Raw genomic sequence first — 19,695 nt, 5'->3', positions numbered from 1 at the left:
CGGGATTCCCGAGAACATTCGGGATTCTCGAGTTTATGCGGGATTCCCGAGAACATTTGGGATTCTCGAGTTTATCCGGGATCCCGAGTTGATTCAGGATTCCCGAGGATACACGAGATCTCGCAAAAATCCGGGATTCCCGAGAATGTACGGGATCTCGCAAAAATCCGGGATTCCCGAGAATGTACGGGATCTTGAGAATGTTCGGGATTCCCGAACAATGTACGGGATATAGAATAATATCGGGGATTTCGGAAAGTGTTGTTAACCTTGAAAATGTCAGCAATCCGAATGTACGGGTTTTCGAAATTCTCGGGAATCTCGAACATTTACGGGATCTCGAAATTCTCGGGAATCCCGAATGATTTCGGGATCCCGGAAATTCACGAGAATCCCGGATGTATTCGGGATTTTGAAATTCTCGGGATTCCATCCCGATCCCGGGAGAAATTCCCGTCCCGACCGGGATCCCGCACACCCCTAAAGAACACCTTCAAATCGAAAGGATTAATCGATTAATTTCGGCAGGCCCGTTACGATTAATTAATTGTGGAGCTGTTCGAGATCCTGCAAGAAACGAAACGGTGTTCTGAGAGGATGCGAGGCTCTTGTCCCACGAACGTTGAAAATGCCGACGGTGAAGTACTCTGATCGAGCGAAAAGGGGTGTCTCTGTTTAGGAAAATTATTTAAAAGCTTCTGAGAAATTAATAAAGATCGTAAGGTAAGATAACGTAAATATACATACGTACATGCAAATTTCGTGAAATGTTAAATAATTGATCCGAGGTCTTTACTTATTCAGTGATAACTGCAATTTAAACTATAAAATGAAATGAAATTTTACATTGAACGAATAGACACGTCTATAATAAATCGCTAAACAGTGTCTCTATTATGGAATAACATTCTATCTATCAAAACAAGTAATATTTCCATATCATTCGACATATTTAAATTCTTCCACGTTCGAAGCGCGTGCCACGAATGATCCCGAGTCATTCCGATTACGGCCGAGGGTATCAGTAGCCCGAGAGACGTGCAAGAATCGAGATCACGTTTCGCAGTCGAGTCGCGTTTCATCTCGAATATTTATGACTGTCTCGTTTCTCGTTTCTCGAACAGTTTTAATCGATTGTTAATTTATGGGTTCGTTAAAATTTGCCAGAACTCTCGGTTTCTGTGGCGATCTCAAAGTTTTCCACAAATACTGACAGTTCGTTTATGAAAAAGAAGAAGTCTTGAGAAAGATGTAGAGAAACTCTATTAGAGATACGAGATCGTGAACAATTGCACGCTCAAGTGGAACAGGAAACGCTTGCCGTAGAAGCAGGCTGACGAGGTTCGAGGCCTGAATGAACCGTGAACCGACGTTCGCACAGGCCTCGACGAAGATCACGATATTTATTTACGTTTATCCATTGCACTAAGGGTAGATTTAGCGCGTTAACCGAGATTCGATCGGCTGCGACGCGAAGGGAGAACAAGCTTCGATCGTTAGCTGAGAAAAATACAGACATGGACAAATTTCTTATCCAGATTAATATTATCGTTTACTTTATATCAAAATTGCGATCTAAAGTGTGCAATGAATTTATATTTCTTGCTAAATTAATAAGAGTTTCTCTCGATGTTGAACGGTATGGACGATGATTATCAAACTGTGGATCTGTATGCAAATTAAAATTGCGTTATTTTACTAACGTACATATTGTACAAAAATTGAATTGAAAGATATTGAATTGAATTGAATTGAAAAATTGAAGCAAGATATTTTTTTTATATTATTGCATACTGCATGCATTTTGTAGTTTCTTGGACGTTCTAATTTCCTATAAATGCATAAAAATCCGCAGTCTAGTGATTACAAATCGTTATTTAGAGTATCATTCTGTCATCCGTTATTCGAATAAAATTTTGTCCATCTCTGGACGGGTGCTAGACGACTTTGATTCTCCCTTCAGCTCGAGTTGATTATTTTTACATTATTATATTGCACGTAACATTTTGCTTCGCATAACTGTGTATCATATAAATCGTTGGTGTTCAAAAGGAACGGTACGATTAGTTAACAGGTTCATCAGCACTTCCCTCCCCCATTTTAGTACCAGGAGTCCTTTGGAAGGTAAAACCAAGTTTATATTATCTCGTAACATTCGAAACCCAAAAGTAGTTATCGCAAATGTTTATATGTGATTGTAAATACAAACTATATGCGATTGTAAATAAATGTAAATGTTCTAAACGAACCCCATGGAAATGGTACTGTTTGAACTTCCTGACCTAATATTTTCTTCCATGCGGAAACAGCCAGAAGAAAATTGCGCTTGACATGCGACCAAGGAAAGAGAAAACTTTAACATTGATTAATAAAAACTCGTGTATAGATGAATAGTGGTAGATGAAATTCTCATTTGTAGTCACTTTACTATTTAAGCCAAGAGTCTATTTTAGAGTCATGGGATATTTATTTCATTTTTATCTCGAGAATGGAACGCGCTGGAAGACTGAAATTTTGAAAATAATTTGATTCGAGGATACAGATAAAAAAGTATCCGTCTACAACAAGAAATATAATTTTAGATATATTACGTATTTACCTTTGATGAAATAGAATAATAATATCTAATTATTCGGAACAAGAAGTGAAAACAAAATTTATCGATCATGGGTACTCGCCCTTATTCACCAACTCGTTCTCGTAAAACATCGTTTAAAGACTCTTAACAGTTTAAAAAAAATCCAATCCGTTTGTAAAACGTGGCCAACATTAGATCGCCAGACACCTCTCCTTCAAGTATTATCCTAAGTCCTCCTGCGACATTCAAATGCAAACATTTCCATGCGAAATCCTTATACTCATATTTCCGCAAGCACGCTCCCTGAACGCCTAAAGGCGTTCGACGCACAGGTGTTTCGAGTCACCGATTGTTAACGTCCACAGGACCTGAAGAATCACCTAGAACAGTAAAGAATCTTCGGAATTCTCGCTTTCCGTTCGTTCGTTAAAATAGAAGGTGTCTGAGACGTCGTGACTATAGAATCTCGTCGAAGAAGTAGCTCTTCAGGTCCTACGCGTTCAACTAACGCCAGAGGATTGGTCAGTTCCATTGAAAATAACGCCAAAGGTGCATGGTCATTGGCCGTGCGATCTACCCCCACGTGGCCGCGCAAGCTATATAGCAGGCCCCGCGAGGAATTTCATCTTCAGAGTCGAGAGTCAGTGTCAAGGAAGTCCACCTGGAAGTAACGAAGTGAGTACAGTTCGCCTGGCGTCTTGCACACGTTACCAGGAAGCTAGACAATCCGCTTCCCTGCTACAGTCACGTTCGGGACATTATTCGAGCACGTAAGTACCATAAAGACCTTGAACTCTTTACTTCATTTTTCAACCTCAGATCACTTCAACATTTTAGTTTCGAGTGACGCGTGGAACAAACAGCGTAGGCGTTCGCTAAAGGGAAATTAAATGGAAATATTCCAGGCTAGAAAAACCAATATCATTTTCTAACATCGAGTAGTATATTAAATAACTATCGAATGGATATTCTGACACATGCGTATGTTTGACTTTCATTTGTTTGCATCGTATTACGATAGTATTCTATACCTTTAACGTTGTAATATTTGTTTGTTGTTAATGTATTAGAAAAAATGGGTTGCAAGTAATCTATTTTTGGAAGACGAACGTGGCTTTTTCTACTAATAAATTGAACTTCTTCTTATTCAAGTTATTGTATAAGTACGGGTTATGAATGTGACACTGACATGTAGAAATATTTACAGTGAGATACTTGAAATTTAGTAAAGGTAACAAAATATTGCGTCTTCCAAGAAACGATTCTGACAGCTGAATTTTCTGACTGACGTTCAAATTTCCATTTAGGATTGGCTTCAATTGTTTATTATTATTCTGTCGAATTATTTCGGAATTCAATGGGTTTACCGCAGTCGATGATAATACGTTTCGCAGTAGCTTCTTTAATAGGTTGTTGCATATTATAAACTATAGACTTCTAGGGTTTGTACAGTCGATCTTTCAGACATGTTAAACCGTTGAAGGGCTAATGTTTTAGAGCTGGCAAAGGGACACTCGAAGCTCTCTCTTTAAACTGTTTATATTCTACTGTTAAGGATTGTATTGTCTTCCACGTAGTTCTCACGAATATACGGTCCTTTGCTCAGAATTTATGTAAATGCACAGCAAGTTATTAATGCAGGTGTACATTTCTATAAAATGTCACAATCATTTCTATGAAATGTACAAACTAAAAATTCCTGTGTTTGTAGTTTTTTTTTTTTTATAACTCGTACCATTTTTATTTAATCCGGACGACATTTTGTTTAGGTTCTTTTTATGTTTCGACGGCAAGTATGGGCTACTTTGTGAAAATGTTAACTATAAATATGAAATTCGTAGTTCGCGTTTAGTGATACGCCTATAACACTTGCTAATTTCTTCCAATTTAGATTAAATTTTGATCAGTTATTTAAGTTGAAATTCTAGTGAATTTCAGTTTATGGCTGAAATTAAAGGATTGTTGAACTATAATGTGCGATGATGTTACGATTCCGTGCTCGTCGATGCGAGATCAAGCGTTCACAAAGGCTGGAGCGGAGGAACGAGCCCGGAACAGGTAGAAAATACCTTCCGCAGGTGTCAGGGTACAGTTAGAAATCGTTGGTGATTTTTCCGGGCGCGACGTGTACCGTTTTCGAAAGGCGTGGCGCTCTTCGTGCGAGATAGTCGCGATTTAGTTGCTTTATTTCCTTTAGGAATGCTCAAATGAGATTCTTCCGTTTCAACGAGAACATCCTTCTCGCGTGCAACTGGCAGGCGCATCGAACAAATCGACAAACATAAACTTTGCATATCTGATTATTGAATAAAAAAAAAAACAAAAAAAAAAACAGCAATTACCAAATTTCAATTCTCCGGATCGACTTGGAGATAAATTCTCAACTGTTGGCTTCTTAAAACAATAACGTACCCAAAGAAATAGAGCATTTTATTATTGTATTACGTGTAGAAATTAATACTGTTCCTTTATGTTTATTTATATCTCCGGTTTAAACTGACAATATACTTACTTTGGTGCGTTACAGTGCCAACCTTCTAAGTCCTCAACCTGATCTCTATCACAGAGTATGTATATACATACGTATTACGTACGTATTACGTACATAAATACATTTATACAGATCACCTAAATCTCAAACCGATGGACATTACACGCAGTATAACATTTTGTTCATTGTTATTCTTCTATAACTATTACAACTACTTGTTACAGTTGGAATCATATTAAGCGAAATTATATGAATTCTAAAGCTACTGAATTTCATATTTGTAGATAAATAGTAACGGCCATCAGATTGGGGCACAGGTTGTCAGGTCGAGAAACTTAGAAAATTGGTACTTTAACGTAACAAAGTATCGAGTGAATATTCTTGCTTGCGCTTACAAAAACAAAATAAATATTAAACGATTCACTATAAAGGGACCAATGAAACTGATAATATACGACGTTGATAGAATCAATGTCTACATCTAATACGATTAAAATAAATTTCACGCGCATTGGAGAAAAAATAATGATACAGAGAAATCACAAACAGTATTTGAGTTTCGCATTAATAATAAGCCCAGCGACTATGACCTGAATTTCGTTTCGATATGAATAACGTTTTCCAAAAATCATGATTCGAATCTGCAACATTCAAGGCCTATCTCTCTGTACCCGCACTATAAGCGATACTAGTGGCATCGATGAAAGAATTTCCACGATTTCTTCTCGCTGGATCGTCTCTTTCTCCTCGATATTCCTCTTTTTTTTTCCACTTGCTTGACTGGTGCAGTCGACGAGGACGAGGACCACAGTAGGTCGCGACCGCGTTTACAGGTAACGGTACCTGTCGGGTTCAACAAACCGGTAGCTTCGATCAAGAAGTGGGCTACCTGCCGCTGCCAGGGTGACCTTAACCGCTCTGACACACTTTCCTGCTACTCGACGTCGTTCCTCAGGTTCGTGCAACCACAGGATTCCTAGGCCGATCGCGCACGGCGCAACCGATTTGAAATTAGCGTTGCAAAACGTTTGCGCTCTTTGGCCGATCGCACACCGATCAGTTTCAAACTACTCTGGATCTAGGTAAAACAAAGATATTGAAGTAGGTAAAACAAAGAGCGCAAACGGTTTGCAACGCTAATTTCAAATCGGTTGCGCTGTGTGCGATCAACCTTTGTTTTACCGACTGAAGAATTGGATCCGCGGTTGCATGTAACTAGTTTCAGAGTGGTTTGAAACTGATCGGTTGCGCCGTATGCGATCAACCTTTTGATTTACCTACCGAAGAATTGGATCCGCGGTCGCGTTGCACTAGTTTCAGAGTGGTTTGAAACTGATCGGTTGCGTCGCGTGTGATCGGCTTTACAGAAGCGAAACTCCGGGCGTTTCTCGGGTCCTCCTACAAGGAGATGCTTTTCGCTGTTCCCCACTGATTGTTTTTAAACTTCACGCGCGCGTAGAAAATAAAAAAATGAAAGAAGCTCTTCGAATGCCCTTTTAAAACATCCTGTCCCTTTACATACCAGGACGAGTATGAAATCATCTGGGCTACTTTTCCACGATGAATCCGAGTCGATCGTGTGACATATTCGTGCCAGCACGGATTTTCTCCCGGATCAGTTCTCGCATCCTCCATGAATTCGGTCGTTCACTCTTGTTTTCTCTTCTGAGTCATCGTCGTCGTCGTCGTCGTCGTCGCTGTTAAACAGTCACGTTCGAAATGCGTTTGAGTTTTCTTTATAAGGGTGCGATTAGTCGTGTAACTTGACTGTAACACCTAACGCACCGGTCTTACATTTGTTTCTTCTTTATATTCATTTAATTCTTGCTTTACGTTACTTTGCATTTCCATTCGCTTAGAGATCTCTCTTCGTGATTCTCCTATTAAGGATGCTAGCAGGTCTTTTGGGATCCACTGGGCCAGTGATGGGCAAAACCATAGGCTTCGAATAAATCTGAAGTTTGCCGACATGTTTGTCTCGCTTCCTTCTTTGGAAAATGTTCAAAAGAGGAAGCGAGACAAACATGTCGGCAAACTTCAGATTTATTCGAAGCCTATGGTTTTGCACATCATATTGCACTGGGCCTCCTATAGCTCGGGTACCTCGGGATTGCTAAACCCGTACTGTAGCTACAATCAAATGTAACTACAGCCCCTGAGGGCCACGTTCGGACTCGCACGTTCGCATTTCAGAGCCACTAGTAAACTCTAATCCTCTATTCCATCAAATTCTGCAATGGAAGAGTGATTATCCTATTTAAAAGAAAAAATATGATCCTTGTTCCTTTACAGAGAGACTACAATGATACAGAGTGTACGCAATATCTATTACAGAATGCAGTACAAACAGTGCTTGTCGCTGTGCTTAGTGGCGCTTGTTTTGGGACAAGCAGCCGCCTTACCGCAGCATCCCCAGTACACGCAGCAGGTGCAACAACAACAGGTCAGGGAGGATAGAAAATTTGCCGAGAAGCCAAACGCCATGAAAAAGGTAGCGCTCGACGATTTGGACGACATCGGCACCAATCAGATTCAGGTGAGCACGTATAAATTTCTCCTCGGTCACCTGTGCGACAGGTAAGCATTTAACCCTTTGAGATTCGAGGCGTCTTCGACTTTTTCCACGGACATTCGACTGCTTTCACATGCAGTTTATCAATGTTTCGACATTGTAGTTTCTACAAGTGTTTGTAAGGTTCACTACCGATTTTATGCGTTTATGGTACAATGCTAATTTAATAAATACGTGCTAAAACTATTCAAAAGATATGTGCACTTATGCGAAATGAAATAACGATAGTACTATGTTAATCGTATTAGGTTGTCCCGAAAGTTTCTTTCGCGAGTTGCACTCAATTATTTTCTGTGGTCGTGTTTATATAAATAGACGAACTAATTTCATAGATATTCATGTTGTAACAGTAACGGAGCAAAATGAATCGTGCACAATTCAGTAATGTAACATAAAACATAAAATATTGTGCATGTATTACTTATTAATAAAGGGAAAGAAACTTTTGGGACAACCTAATAAAATATATTCAACGTACACTATGTACATTTTTTGTACGATTTCCGTATTACTGTACACCATAAATCCATAAAATCCGCAGTTCACTAATCAGCATGGACCATAATACAGAGGGTGTCTCATCAATGTGGAACACTTAAAATACCACCATTGATGTCTTGAATTACTTTTCCTACTCTCAACGCCCGTATGTGTAAACTCAGACAAAACTACAGCCAACAAATTTGAACTACCCATCCCTCGGGTTGTCACAGCTCGATTTCAAATTTGCTACGACGCTTTCGCGATTTCTATTCACGTTCAATATTTTGTTTTATTAGGAAGGCGGGAGCAGCGGGTTCTCGTGGTCAAACATGTTGAGCATGGTGATGCAGATGCTGCTTGGACAACCTGGCGGGGTCGCTGGACCTAGTAAAAACGAAATCGATGACGGAGCACCGGCCAGTCCCTGGGCAAATTTGCTCTCTGTTGGCCTGAGACTCCTCACAGCTTTATTGGGTGGTCCTCAGCAACCTGTTGACGGTATAGACAAGGTTGACAATCAGAGCAGCACGATGCAGGTAGGTCAAAGTCCGCCTTTCTGGTCGATCGCTAAAACAACCACGGTCATTTCTGCTTTAACGCAACGAAGGTAACTCGAACACAATATCCGGTGCATCTCGCTTCCAATTTTTTAAATTGTAGGGAATTAATAGCCGTGACGTGGTTTACGTACAATTACATTAAACAATTTTTAGTTTTCTCGAAAGAACTGAATTTAAATGGGTGTTCCCATTTGGAGCCTCATGTTCTGGAGGATGTCTAAGTTATTTAAAATGAACGAAATTACAAGGAATGTAATCGTTCGATGTACTCGTTATCAATCGTTGCCTGCAGTGTGTTAATGAAATTTCATTCCATGGTACAAAATAGGACAGTACGAAGTAAGACAAAATAACTTGGATAACATTCCAATATAAAAATTGGCAGAAGGAAAACGAGAAAATATACTTCCGTGCACTGCGGGCAATATTTTATGAACTCGAAAATTGCTGAAGAATAATTTTATAAAAAATTGTCCCGCACTTTCTTCGAGTAGGAATAAATACGTGGGAAAAGTTTGATATTCCTCGGTCTTGCGCTTCCTTTTACTTTAAATTGTAAATATCAGCCAGAACACGACGCTCCGGATGATCGTTGGGAGTGATTGAGCGCAACAAGAGCAAAGTTTCCGAGAGAGACTTTCATCGCGATGGGATTTAGGTCGCGTAACGAAAGCACAAGCTGAACTGACCGTTACGCTCGATGTGGGTCAACTGCATCGCTGACGCGAATTATTTCATGGTAACTGCACGTGGAAATCATTCAACGGACAACGCTTTTACTGGTGTGAAATCTTGGTAACATCCGCGAAGCAATCAATTACGATGAAACGTTGCATCTTCAAGAAGCGACGTGACGAATACGATGACACGCGCATTAATATCATAGAAGAAAACAATTTTCCAATCGAATAACATACGGCAAAAGAAACCAACGATACAACTATTACATTTCTCGAGTTTAAAAACAATCTTAATTTTTTAGAAATTGAAACTGATCTGGAAATGTTCGTAAAAAATGTACCATAACGTTTACCATGAAATAGTTCTACTCGATCGTCATGTAAATTATTTAGACTAGACACGGCACGCTGTACAATAAATAGCTAACTAGAATTAGTAGCACACCTCTAATGCAGTAGATTGTACGTCGCTGAGCATGAAATAAACACAGAGGAGTTCTAATCTTTGAAAGAAAAATAAATTACTTTACATTCCATCTGTAGAATGTATTACGAAATGAAAATTGAAATTTCCCTGCAGAGTCGTGACAAGGTAGATACGAGAGGGTCACCTGTCCTTGTCCTGATTTTCCCCTTACTTTACTCTGTATATTCTGCTTAACCTACCTTACCCCATTCGTAGGTAACCACTCTGTACAGGGTGTCCCAAAAAATGTTGTAACACCTTGAAATGGGTGGTTCGGGAGGTGATTTGAAACAACTTTTTCCTTAGCAAAAATGTTGTCCGAGGCTTCGTTGAGGAGATATGAACGAAAAACACTGACCAATCAGAGCGCGCGTATGCCGTTGGAGCGGCCGCGGTAGCGAAGGCTACGCGCTGAGCGGCCGCGCTCGTACGCGAACAAGTGACTCGACATGCATCGAAAGACCTTGACGTGGCCGTTCAGCGCGTAGCCTTCGCTACCGCGGCCGCTCCAACGGCATTCTCGCGCTCTGATTGGTCAGTGTTTTCCGTTAATATCTCCTCAACGAAGCCTCGGACAACATTTTCGCTAAGGAAAAAATTGTTTCAAATCACCTCCCGAACCACCCATTTCAAGGTGTTACAACATTTTTGGGACGCCCTGTATATTTGTCGCAAAGCGAACGATATACAGGGTGAAAGGTGCTATACTACTTTCCAGTTGCCCAAATACTCAGTCACGACTCTGTTCACCTGTCTCTACGTACGATAAACATCGCAACGGTGTACAAATCGGTTTTCGAAGCGCGCGGTTGGCCACGTTAACGAGGACCACTGTCCCCACGAGCAATTAAAAGAACGATCATTATTTTCGTACGGGGCGCGGCGCCGTTAACGATCTTCACGTTTTCTAAGCGATTTAATTTGCACGGGGACGAATTAAATCGTTTCTTTGGACGGGCCAGCGATCATTTCACGTTTTTCTAATCGTCGACGGAAGGAAAAGCTCGACGTCCTTCGCTGGCGACGAGACTCGCGTAAATCGCTGTCCGTTGCGCTTGGGCTTTCAAACTTGGACGCGACATAATCAACGAAATTTCAACTCTGAGCACATGGCTGGTGTCGGTTGTTTAGGATGTATTGGCTGCGATGCTGGGCGCGTTTCTAGGACGAGACAGAGACCCTAATCAGATTTATTCCATGGCTAAAAACGCTTCCGAGGTTAGTACGCAATCGAACAAATTGTAAAGAAACGTCTTGTCCGGTCGACCTGCTCGACGTTTCGCCAAGGGAGACGATTGTAATTGTAACAGTGGCGCGTCGAAAGTTTGAACTTGGAGTCACGATGGGTTCATCGACCATCTTGTTCTAAAATTTACTACAGTTCGATATAGTCCCGTATTAAAAAAGAAACTTTTGTCTTATTGTACCTATTTGAACTGTTTTATTATTTTTTTTGATTAACAATAGGTATGCAGAGATTCCTATTGCCGAAGTAACGATTTAATAAGTGAAATCGATTTACTAAAATTAATTACGAGGCTCGAACAAAATTGAATTTGAATATATGCATTTTTGTATGGATAAAAGTCATCATAAGAGGTTGGCTAAAAATATAAACGGTTCCTGTAAAACCTTGTCAGTTTTGGAATGGGCTAAACCGAGCGTGCTTCGCGAATCTAGTGTTAAATAGATATAGTCATCGCAAGACGTCTACATTTTATTTGCAACCTCGACACATGCGATCAGAAGCAATCCTCTTCGTAAATTGGAAGGGTGTACCCCTGAATAAACGAGACCCATATTGACTCCAAATGCAAACGCACAACTACGATGAATCAGTCACAAGTGGAACACTTTTGTTCGTACTACGCTAGACTAAAGAAATTTGCACGCAAACGACTTGGCGAAGCGTCTAGGGTGTCGAGGTGAAATACTCTTACGCTTTCCCCTCGTAGAATGCTTCAATTCCATTCACTTTGCACTCGTTCGTTGCGAGAATCCTTCGATTCTCGTGCGAAAATTGTAAAAAATGTTCAAGGATCGAAGTTTAACGAGAGGTTACCACGTAAGCATTAAATAATTCGACTCTTCCTAAACAGTTCATTAACATAGTGGTGAATCTCCTGGATGCGTTGAAGACATCGTTCTCTCACCGTTCGTTGGCGGCTAGATCCATGGGAAAGCGAGACACAATCTCCGAGGCTGCAGTCACGACACTCACTATGCTGAAGGTACCACGCTCAGCGAAAGACAATCGAGACCCTTTCTCTGCGGATGGTAATTTACATTTGACTCGAATGGATTTTCTGTTCAGGGTTACGTGAGGTCGCTAAAGTCTTTTAACAACGTTGGACGCTCGGAGGATGAAGGTCAACGCGGTTGCGCCGAGAGAGCTCTTTGCGAAGCGAGTGCAGAGTGCGTTGCCAAAGCTCAAGGCACGTCGTCCGTCTTCTGTCAATTTGGATCGTAAGTTCTTTCTAATTTGTGTCCACGAATGCATCACCAATTGTAATTTTATCCACGATCGAATATTCACGTTTTCATTGTTTCCAGGTACGCGACCAGCTATCTGCTCCAGAGGCAGAGCGGCGTAGGCTTCGACGCTCTCTACGACGCGAGTCGACGCGGTCGCAACGGAGAGGATTGCAGGACCGTCTTCATGGACTGCAACGCCGTATGAGGAAGCCTCGTTCCGATTCGCTGACCACGATTTAGCACCGCGGGACCTGAACAACTCCGGATCAATTGCTCCGTAACTTCAACATGGAATTTCTAGCAATTCTTCTCTAGAACTTTCCTATTTCATTGAAAAGTCGACGCCCGAGTTGTTCAAGATCCCGAGGCCTAGATCGCACCCTAGAACGGCGAACATTAGCTTTAGACATAGACGTGGAACATGCGCAATGGACGTGTCTGAAACTAGACTGGCGGGAATCTTGGTGACACTTTTCTCGCAAGCTCTCGATCGACGTACTCGGTTCATCGAGCGACAGACTGACTCGGTTGTCTTCCAGAAACATAGCATTATTAATCGATCGATTTCGGCGGATCCTTTTGGGACAACAGAACGCTAAAATTTGCCAGGAATCCTTGGCGTACGATGGGAATTTTTCGGATTCTCCGCGGACGCTCGGGATTCGTGCACGAAAATGAAGTACGCGAGAGAGGAGAGAAGAGTCCATGAACAAATGTCGCGCGCAGGCCTGACACGAACAGGCCTCGACGACGATCACGTTATTTATTTATATTTATTAAATTATATTAAACGTAGTGGTAGCGTTTACTCGGGGCTCAATTGGCTGCGATGCGAACGGGGATCGCAGCTTCGGCGTGATCTGGTGTTCCTTGGCGAGCACGTAGAATCTAAATTGGTGATAACTAGACTGCGCATCTTTATGCAAAATAATATCTCAGCAAACGTACCTACAAAAACTGAACTTAAAGAGGAATTTATTTTATGGCAATATTATAATATGAACTTTACTTTCAATATTTTGTAATAACATTGCATACTGTACGCATTTTGTAATTTCACATTCAAATTTCCTATAAATGCATAAAAATCCGCAGTCTAATGATACGATGCGTATGGGTGTCAAAATGTTTTTGATTTGACTGTATAAGAAGTATGACAGATTAAACTGAGAGATTAGTGGCTACTTGTACTCTCGAGAGTTACTGCTCCTATTGGAACGTCTTCTGAAAGTCCTCTCTTGTTACGTTGCTCATCTAGTCTTCAATTTCCCCAAATTAAAATGTAAAATCTCTGAACGTCGAGCTCTCTTTCTAGTGAAGACGAACAAATTACATACGGCCAAAATAGAAGAATGGGGAGTTGGCACAGTTGAGAAGATTCTCTAAGAGACGAGGATTACGCTGAAACAGGACTTTCAAAAATTGTTCTAACAACGGCAGACTTCCAAGAAGACTACTTTAAGGGAAACCACTGGAATCTCGAATTAATTTATCACTTACATTATAGCCAATTCAGAAACCTTTGGATATCCTTACGCATCGCTATACTGTTGCAATGTGCGTTATATTCGAGGCTAAATCCTGCGGACCCTAATTTCTTCGACTCGCGTTTCCTTACCAGTGAGCGACGAGCGCATCGCGCCAATCGGAGTCCACCTTCACGTATTTAATCCCTAGTTTCATCGCGGTCGCGAGACACTTTTTTCATCAAAGGGGAGGAAGACGAGCTTAGTACTGCCGGAACTATCGAGGTTTGGTAATGTCGACGTGCCGTGGGCGAAGTTCGTTGTGCCACTTTCAGATCAATCCTCTGACAGTGGTTCAACGAGGGTTGCCCTTGAATGACCCTCCCGTTTTCGTACGAGTTAACGCCTCAGGATATTATAATTCGTTCAGTCCCCCGTTCGAAATTGGCTACTGTATATAGAATACTATGTACACACAGGCGAACGGGTGGAGTTTCTTCGCAATAGGCAGGATATATTTAGATCGGTTAGCGTATCATCTTTGCAGTAAGTTGTATTTACGCGCGGTACGATTGTATTTAAATCAGTCTAATAAACGGTCTCGTTGACAATGAACTTCTGCATTTCTGTTCCTTTCTAATCCCCTTTCCGTCCATGAAAGAATATTTCGTACTTTGAAACAGTGGCACATTGTGGAGAGCCTTCGCAACTTCCGTCTTGATACTTTTAGTAGGATAGAGTTCATTCTTTTGTAGAAGGGAAGCCTTGAAAAGAGTTTCTAGGGGGAACGATCTTCATCGCCTGAGCAATTAGTGGTTCCTTTGAAGGCTCTAGACATTGTGCATATGTCCGAGCATATGTATATTAGGTACAATGGTAACATCCTTTCTGGAATTGCATTAACGTTCAGCAGGAAATGTGATTCAAGAGCAACCATCGTGAGAACCACTCGAGCTTGGAATCTAACAGGTTTGTATATCCTCATCTGATGTGACTAGAATAACAACAAGTGAATTAGTTATCCCTGCATATTGAGTCTAAGGGTGATATTCCTCCTGATATTGCATGATGTAACTCGAGAATGAACGTCCTGAAAACCACTCGAGCTTGGAATCTAACAGGTTTGTATATCCTCATCTGATGTGACTAGAATAACAACAAGTGAATTAGTTATCTCTGCATATTGGGTCTAAGTGTGACATCCCTCCTGATATTGCATAATGTAACTCGAGAGCAAACATCCTGAAAACCACTCGAGTTTGGAATCTAACAGGTTTCTATATCCTCATCTGATGTAACTAAAATAACAAGTGGACTACTTATCCCTGTATATTTGGTCTAAGTAAGGGTGACATCCCTCTTGGAATTGCATGATGTAACTCGAGATTGAACATCCTGAAAACCACTCGAGCTTAGAATCTAACAGGTTTGTATATCCTCATCTGATGTAACTAGAATAACAAATGGACTACTTATCCCTGTATATTTGGTCTGAGGGTGATATTCCTCCTAGAATTGCATGATGTAACTCGAGAGTGAACATCCTGAAAACCACTGGAGCGTGGAATTCAACAGATTTCTACGTCCTCATAAATATCCTTTCATAGCCTTGGGGAAATTCTGAGTTATATTTTCAGATCAGGGAAGCAACAGCCTTGCAGCATTAACACCAACGTGAAAGCTAGTTACTGGAAGATTAGGTAACCAGTCACGGAGCGCTGACAATCTAAGGAACAATAAAGAAAATTGTCTTCGTCGCTAATCGCCGCACTTGGCGACGAAGACGTGTCGGCAACGTGTGTTTAATCGGTGCAAGTGGCGAAGAGACGCAGGGACCACGAAGGGACCCACGTTCCGTGACAAGAAGCACAAGGAACTGACTCTATTCTAGGTGAAAACAGTCCAGCGTAGCGCGTCGTGGCGACAGTTAACGAAAAAAGTTGCGAAACACGGGAGTTCTTCTTCCAAACGTCGCGTGCTAGTTCAGCGATTCTTTCAAAGTGAATTTGTGAAACGTGCAAGTATTTAGTTCTGTATTTAATTGCAATTAGTCGAGATTAATTTATCAGCCATAAAGGTTAGTTGAGAAGAAGCCCTGTGTCAACACATATATCCTTTGATAGCCTTCTTTCTGTAATAAATAATAATAGTAATAGCATAAATATTAAATGTCTGATTAGAGCAGCTCACGATCGGTGTTGTAGATGACATTTAAGAACCTGATGAATTTTGGAAACCTTGCCAAAGATTCTTATCGTCCTCCCATCGACAGATACCACAGTGGCCCTAGTGGCTACCACCACAGTGGTTCCGGTGGTTATCATCACAGCGGTTCCGGTGGTTATCATCACAGCGGTTCCGGTGGCTACCATCACGGCTCACGCGGGTAAATATAATGTGATTCTATATATATATATATATTTTTTTTTATTACGTTTAGGTTTCGAATAATTATGACTTGAAATACGAAAATGAATGGGTATAACTTCCTGCTCGACGAGTAGACCGAGGATTTTATGCATTTATGATTCGACTGAATGTGATAAGTATATGCTAAACATAATTAAAAGATATATGTACAAAATATAAATATTATTACATTAATATTATTAGAATAGATTAGAACGAGTAGACCGAGGATTTTATGCATTTATGATTCGACTGAATGTGATAAGTATATGCTAAACATAATCAAAAGATATATGTACAAAATATAAATATTGTTACATTAATATTATTAGAACAGATTTTATAAATATAGATTTTTTTAGATGTTATGTATATTTTTTGTATCTTTTCCTTTATGTTATACGTCATAAATGTATAAAATCCCTAATCCACCAACGAGCCTTTTCCTTTTGAGCTTCATCAAGGAAATTGATGATGTCGTTTAACACTGAAAATAGAGTATTTAATGTTAATAATAAATATGAATAATATTATTAGCAGCGTGATCTGCTGATAAAAGACATTCGTATTATAAATAAAATAATAGCATTCATTCGTTACCAATAATAAATGTTAATATTTTGTATAGTAGCATTTATTGTTAGCAGTAAAAAATATAAATATTGTTGATGGATCGTTTCAGGAGCTACAAGGGCAAAGGTGGAAGCGGAGCCGCGCTTAGCGCATTGACTCTGCTCGCCTTCCTGTTCCTCATAAACGTCATGCAGGTAACTATCGCCGATTAATTCGAAACGTTTAAGCACGCGACACGGCTCCGTTCTCGCCAAGTGGGACACGAACCTTATTTATTCTCGTCCCTGAAGGAGGTCAGAGAAGACTCTGCTTTCCGTTAATTAGTTACGCTTGCTCGTGCCCAGTTAGAGTACACGGTGAACCGATTCAATGGGAACACCTATACATGTGCGATAAACGATAACATTACGTTCTGAGCAAAGCTATTCAAAGAAGCAAACATGACGATAGGAAATCTAACTTTCCTCGAGGTCGTACTCTTTTCATTTCAGGATCTTCTACGTCTCTTTTCAATAGAATTATATTAGTTCACTCTATATATTCGCGACACGGATTGTTATTCAATTAAAAAAATATAGAAATTATACAGCGATGGTACAATGAGTTTGTCTGAAATGTAGGAAAAGATCGTAGAAAGGAGAGGGTGATAACTAGACTGCGAATTTTATGCATTTATGATACAAACTAATATAACAAATACATGCTGAAAATAACGAAAAGGCATGCGCATATATACAAAATGAAATAACAATATTATTATAACAATTGTAGAATATATTCAACATACGTTATGTACATTTCACGAATGTTTTCTGTATTATTCAACGTCATAAATGCATAAAATTCGCAGTCTAGTGATGATGATTTGTTTCACGTTGATTTAAACAATAGAATGAGTGGCACAAATTTGTAGGGCGACCTAATATTTACCAGACTATTTGTAGAAAACGTTGGAGATATGAACACCTATATGCATTCTATTTTTCAATGAATCAATGAATCGCCGTTGCATTGCTGGCTGCACCATCTAATTGCTCTCTGCCTTCAGCAATCTCTGCAGGATAACAATTCGACGACGTCAACGATGACGCCCACTGTGATACTGCGCGACGGTGACCAACCAATAGCTCTGGATGCTAAGGAGGAGGATGACAAGAAGGGGGACGTGGCGAAGCGTGACGGCTCCTACAGGACACCAGCGAAATCCAAGATCGAAAGGCTTAACAATCAGTATATTAAATAAAACCAATTGGTACATGATGATTGATACACGATAGTAGTCGAAAAAAAGGGTGGTGAAAGTTGCTTCGCATTCCCATTAACCATCCTATCCCGTGGGATCGCCGCTTTTACATCGTATTAAAAGAGACAGACCTAACCCATTTGCATCCGTAAGCGAAATAATCCGCACCAGGCCATTGTCTCCTATCGCCAGACTGCGAACGTTCATGCAAATTCGTACTTACTTAGATGAAGAATTGAGACCAAAACGAAAGTATGTTGTACCTTCTAAACAGTGTAATATGTATTCTACCGTTGATATTTTACATATTTTTGCATTTGTGTCTCATAAATTTGCTCGCATTTACAACTTGTTATAAATACATAAAAATTCGCAGTCTAGCTATCACCAAATGCGGAATAATACTAATAAAATAATAAGAGAAACTTTTTCTTCTTCTTGCTGTCCTATACTATTTAAAATGCCTGACCTGGTACGATTATTGGTGTTTTATTCTAGTTAAAATGTCCACTAGGGCCACTATGGTATCTGTCGATGGGAGGATATGAGCATCTTTTTACCAAGGTTTCCAAAATTCACCAGGATCTAAAACGTTCTCTGAAACGCCGATAGCGAATAGCTCTAGCTGTACAAACGTATAATAATTTCAATTATTACACGTAATTTCTAAGTAAAATCAATGATAAACGAAAACTACCTGATACAACATCTTGGACGAATACGTCTAGTAGCGTATTCAGAGCTTTGATGCAAATGGGTTAAGACATAATATTTATTGAATCATTTTTTTCTTTAACAATTCCTTAAACGGATGTGCTTCGAAGTATCGTATATATAGCATACGTTGTTCTCTTAGTACACACTCTCCTTTCGCTTCGTCTTATATATATATATATATTTATTTTGTGTTCTCTTTTAAATGTAGTTACGTAATAGCTGTATAATTTCTTTGAGAATAAACATATATATATACAGCGAAAAATCTTTATTTCTTTTATTTATTTACTTTTTTTTTTTTAAATTTCTTTCGCGTTCAAACGTGTGTACAGACCGAATGCCACTTCCGGTGGTCAACACGGAAACTCAGCTGAAAGATTATTTAGAAGAATAGACTCTATAGGAATAATGAATGCTGCTCCTCAGAAAATAACAGGCTTAGAGCCGTCCACGAGACGAGGCTTCTCTACGAAATTCCTCTCTTGCGATTTCTTTTGTCATGCTTCACGTTTTTCGTTTCATTTTTCAGGTGATTTTCTTTCATTGACAAGTCAGCTGAAAAGTTCCGTCCACCTAACTTTTGTATATCTCAATTTCTATTTATCATTTCGCAACGTTGCAAATTTGCTACCAATCTGCACGTGAATCGATATTAGAAGTTGATCTTCAAGGGATGTAGGGACGTCAGCAATTTGTTGAGGCCCATTGGCCCACCTATAGCTCGGGTACCTCGGGATTGCTAAGCCCGTACTGTAGCTATAATCAAACCATGAAGACTGTATAAGGAGTTCCAACTGTGTAGTGTAGAAGTGTTATCAAAATCCCGAGCTTTAAGTTATGAATATTTCTACCACTTACAACGCAAGTGTGCACAGATTACGATATATATATATATGACATATATACAGGGTGTCCCAAAAGTCGGGGAGGAGCCGGAAATGGGGGGTAGTTGAGACGATTCTGAACAACAATTTCCTTTGCA

General features: G+C 40.1%; 2 protein-coding genes and 1 long non-coding RNA gene across 7 annotated transcripts in view; 2 read left to right on the top strand and 1 right to left on the bottom strand.

The window, feature by feature from the left end:
- Window positions 1-12,073, bottom strand: part of LOC128886654 (uncharacterized) — a 52,596-nt gene extending 40,523 nt beyond the window's left edge. The window contains exon 1 of the long non-coding RNA XR_008459893.1: window positions 10,344-12,073. This is a non-coding gene — a long non-coding RNA (uncharacterized LOC128886654). The remainder of the gene's footprint in view (window positions 1-10,343) is intronic.
- Window positions 7,372-14,382, top strand: LOC128886646 (uncharacterized). 2 transcript variants are annotated; one of them, XM_054141716.1, is made up of 6 exons: window positions 7,372-7,605; window positions 8,421-8,660; window positions 10,962-11,048; window positions 11,930-12,061; window positions 12,145-12,296; window positions 12,384-14,382. In XM_054141716.1, the coding sequence occupies exons 1-6, from the start codon at window positions 7,372-7,374 to the stop codon at window positions 12,508-12,510; spliced, it is 972 nt and encodes a 323-aa protein (XP_053997691.1). In that variant the 3' UTR covers window positions 12,511-14,382. The 2 variants fall into 2 exon arrangements, with proteins under 2 accessions (XP_053997691.1, XP_053997692.1); XM_054141717.1 differs by lacking the exon at window positions 10,962-11,048.
- A 1,173-nt stretch (window positions 14,383-15,555) lies between these two features.
- LOC128887072 (uncharacterized) lies at window positions 15,556-19,602 on the top strand. Of its 4 annotated transcripts, none has more exons than XM_054142526.1 (4): window positions 15,556-15,788; window positions 15,976-16,157; window positions 16,863-16,947; window positions 17,802-19,602. In XM_054142526.1, exons 2-4 carry the CDS (start codon window positions 15,976-15,978, stop codon window positions 17,994-17,996), a joined length of 462 nt encoding a protein of 153 aa, XP_053998501.1. In that variant the 5' UTR covers window positions 15,556-15,788; the 3' UTR covers window positions 17,997-19,602. The 4 variants fall into 4 exon arrangements, with proteins under 4 accessions (XP_053998501.1, XP_053998502.1, XP_053998505.1 ...); XM_054142527.1 differs by having other exon boundaries at window positions 15,556-15,848; XM_054142530.1 differs by having other exon boundaries at window positions 15,556-15,848; window positions 15,952-16,157.
- The last annotated feature ends 93 nt before the right edge of the window (window positions 19,603-19,695 follow it).

This window comes from Hylaeus anthracinus, unplaced genomic scaffold, assembly GCF_026225885.1.
Source record: "Hylaeus anthracinus isolate JK02 unplaced genomic scaffold, UHH_iyHylAnth1.0_haploid 11985, whole genome shotgun sequence".
Lineage (NCBI taxonomy): Eukaryota > Metazoa > Arthropoda > Insecta > Hymenoptera > Colletidae > Hylaeus > Hylaeus anthracinus.
Note: the sequence above shows the minus strand (reverse complement) of the source record. Positions and strands in the feature narration are given on the sequence as shown.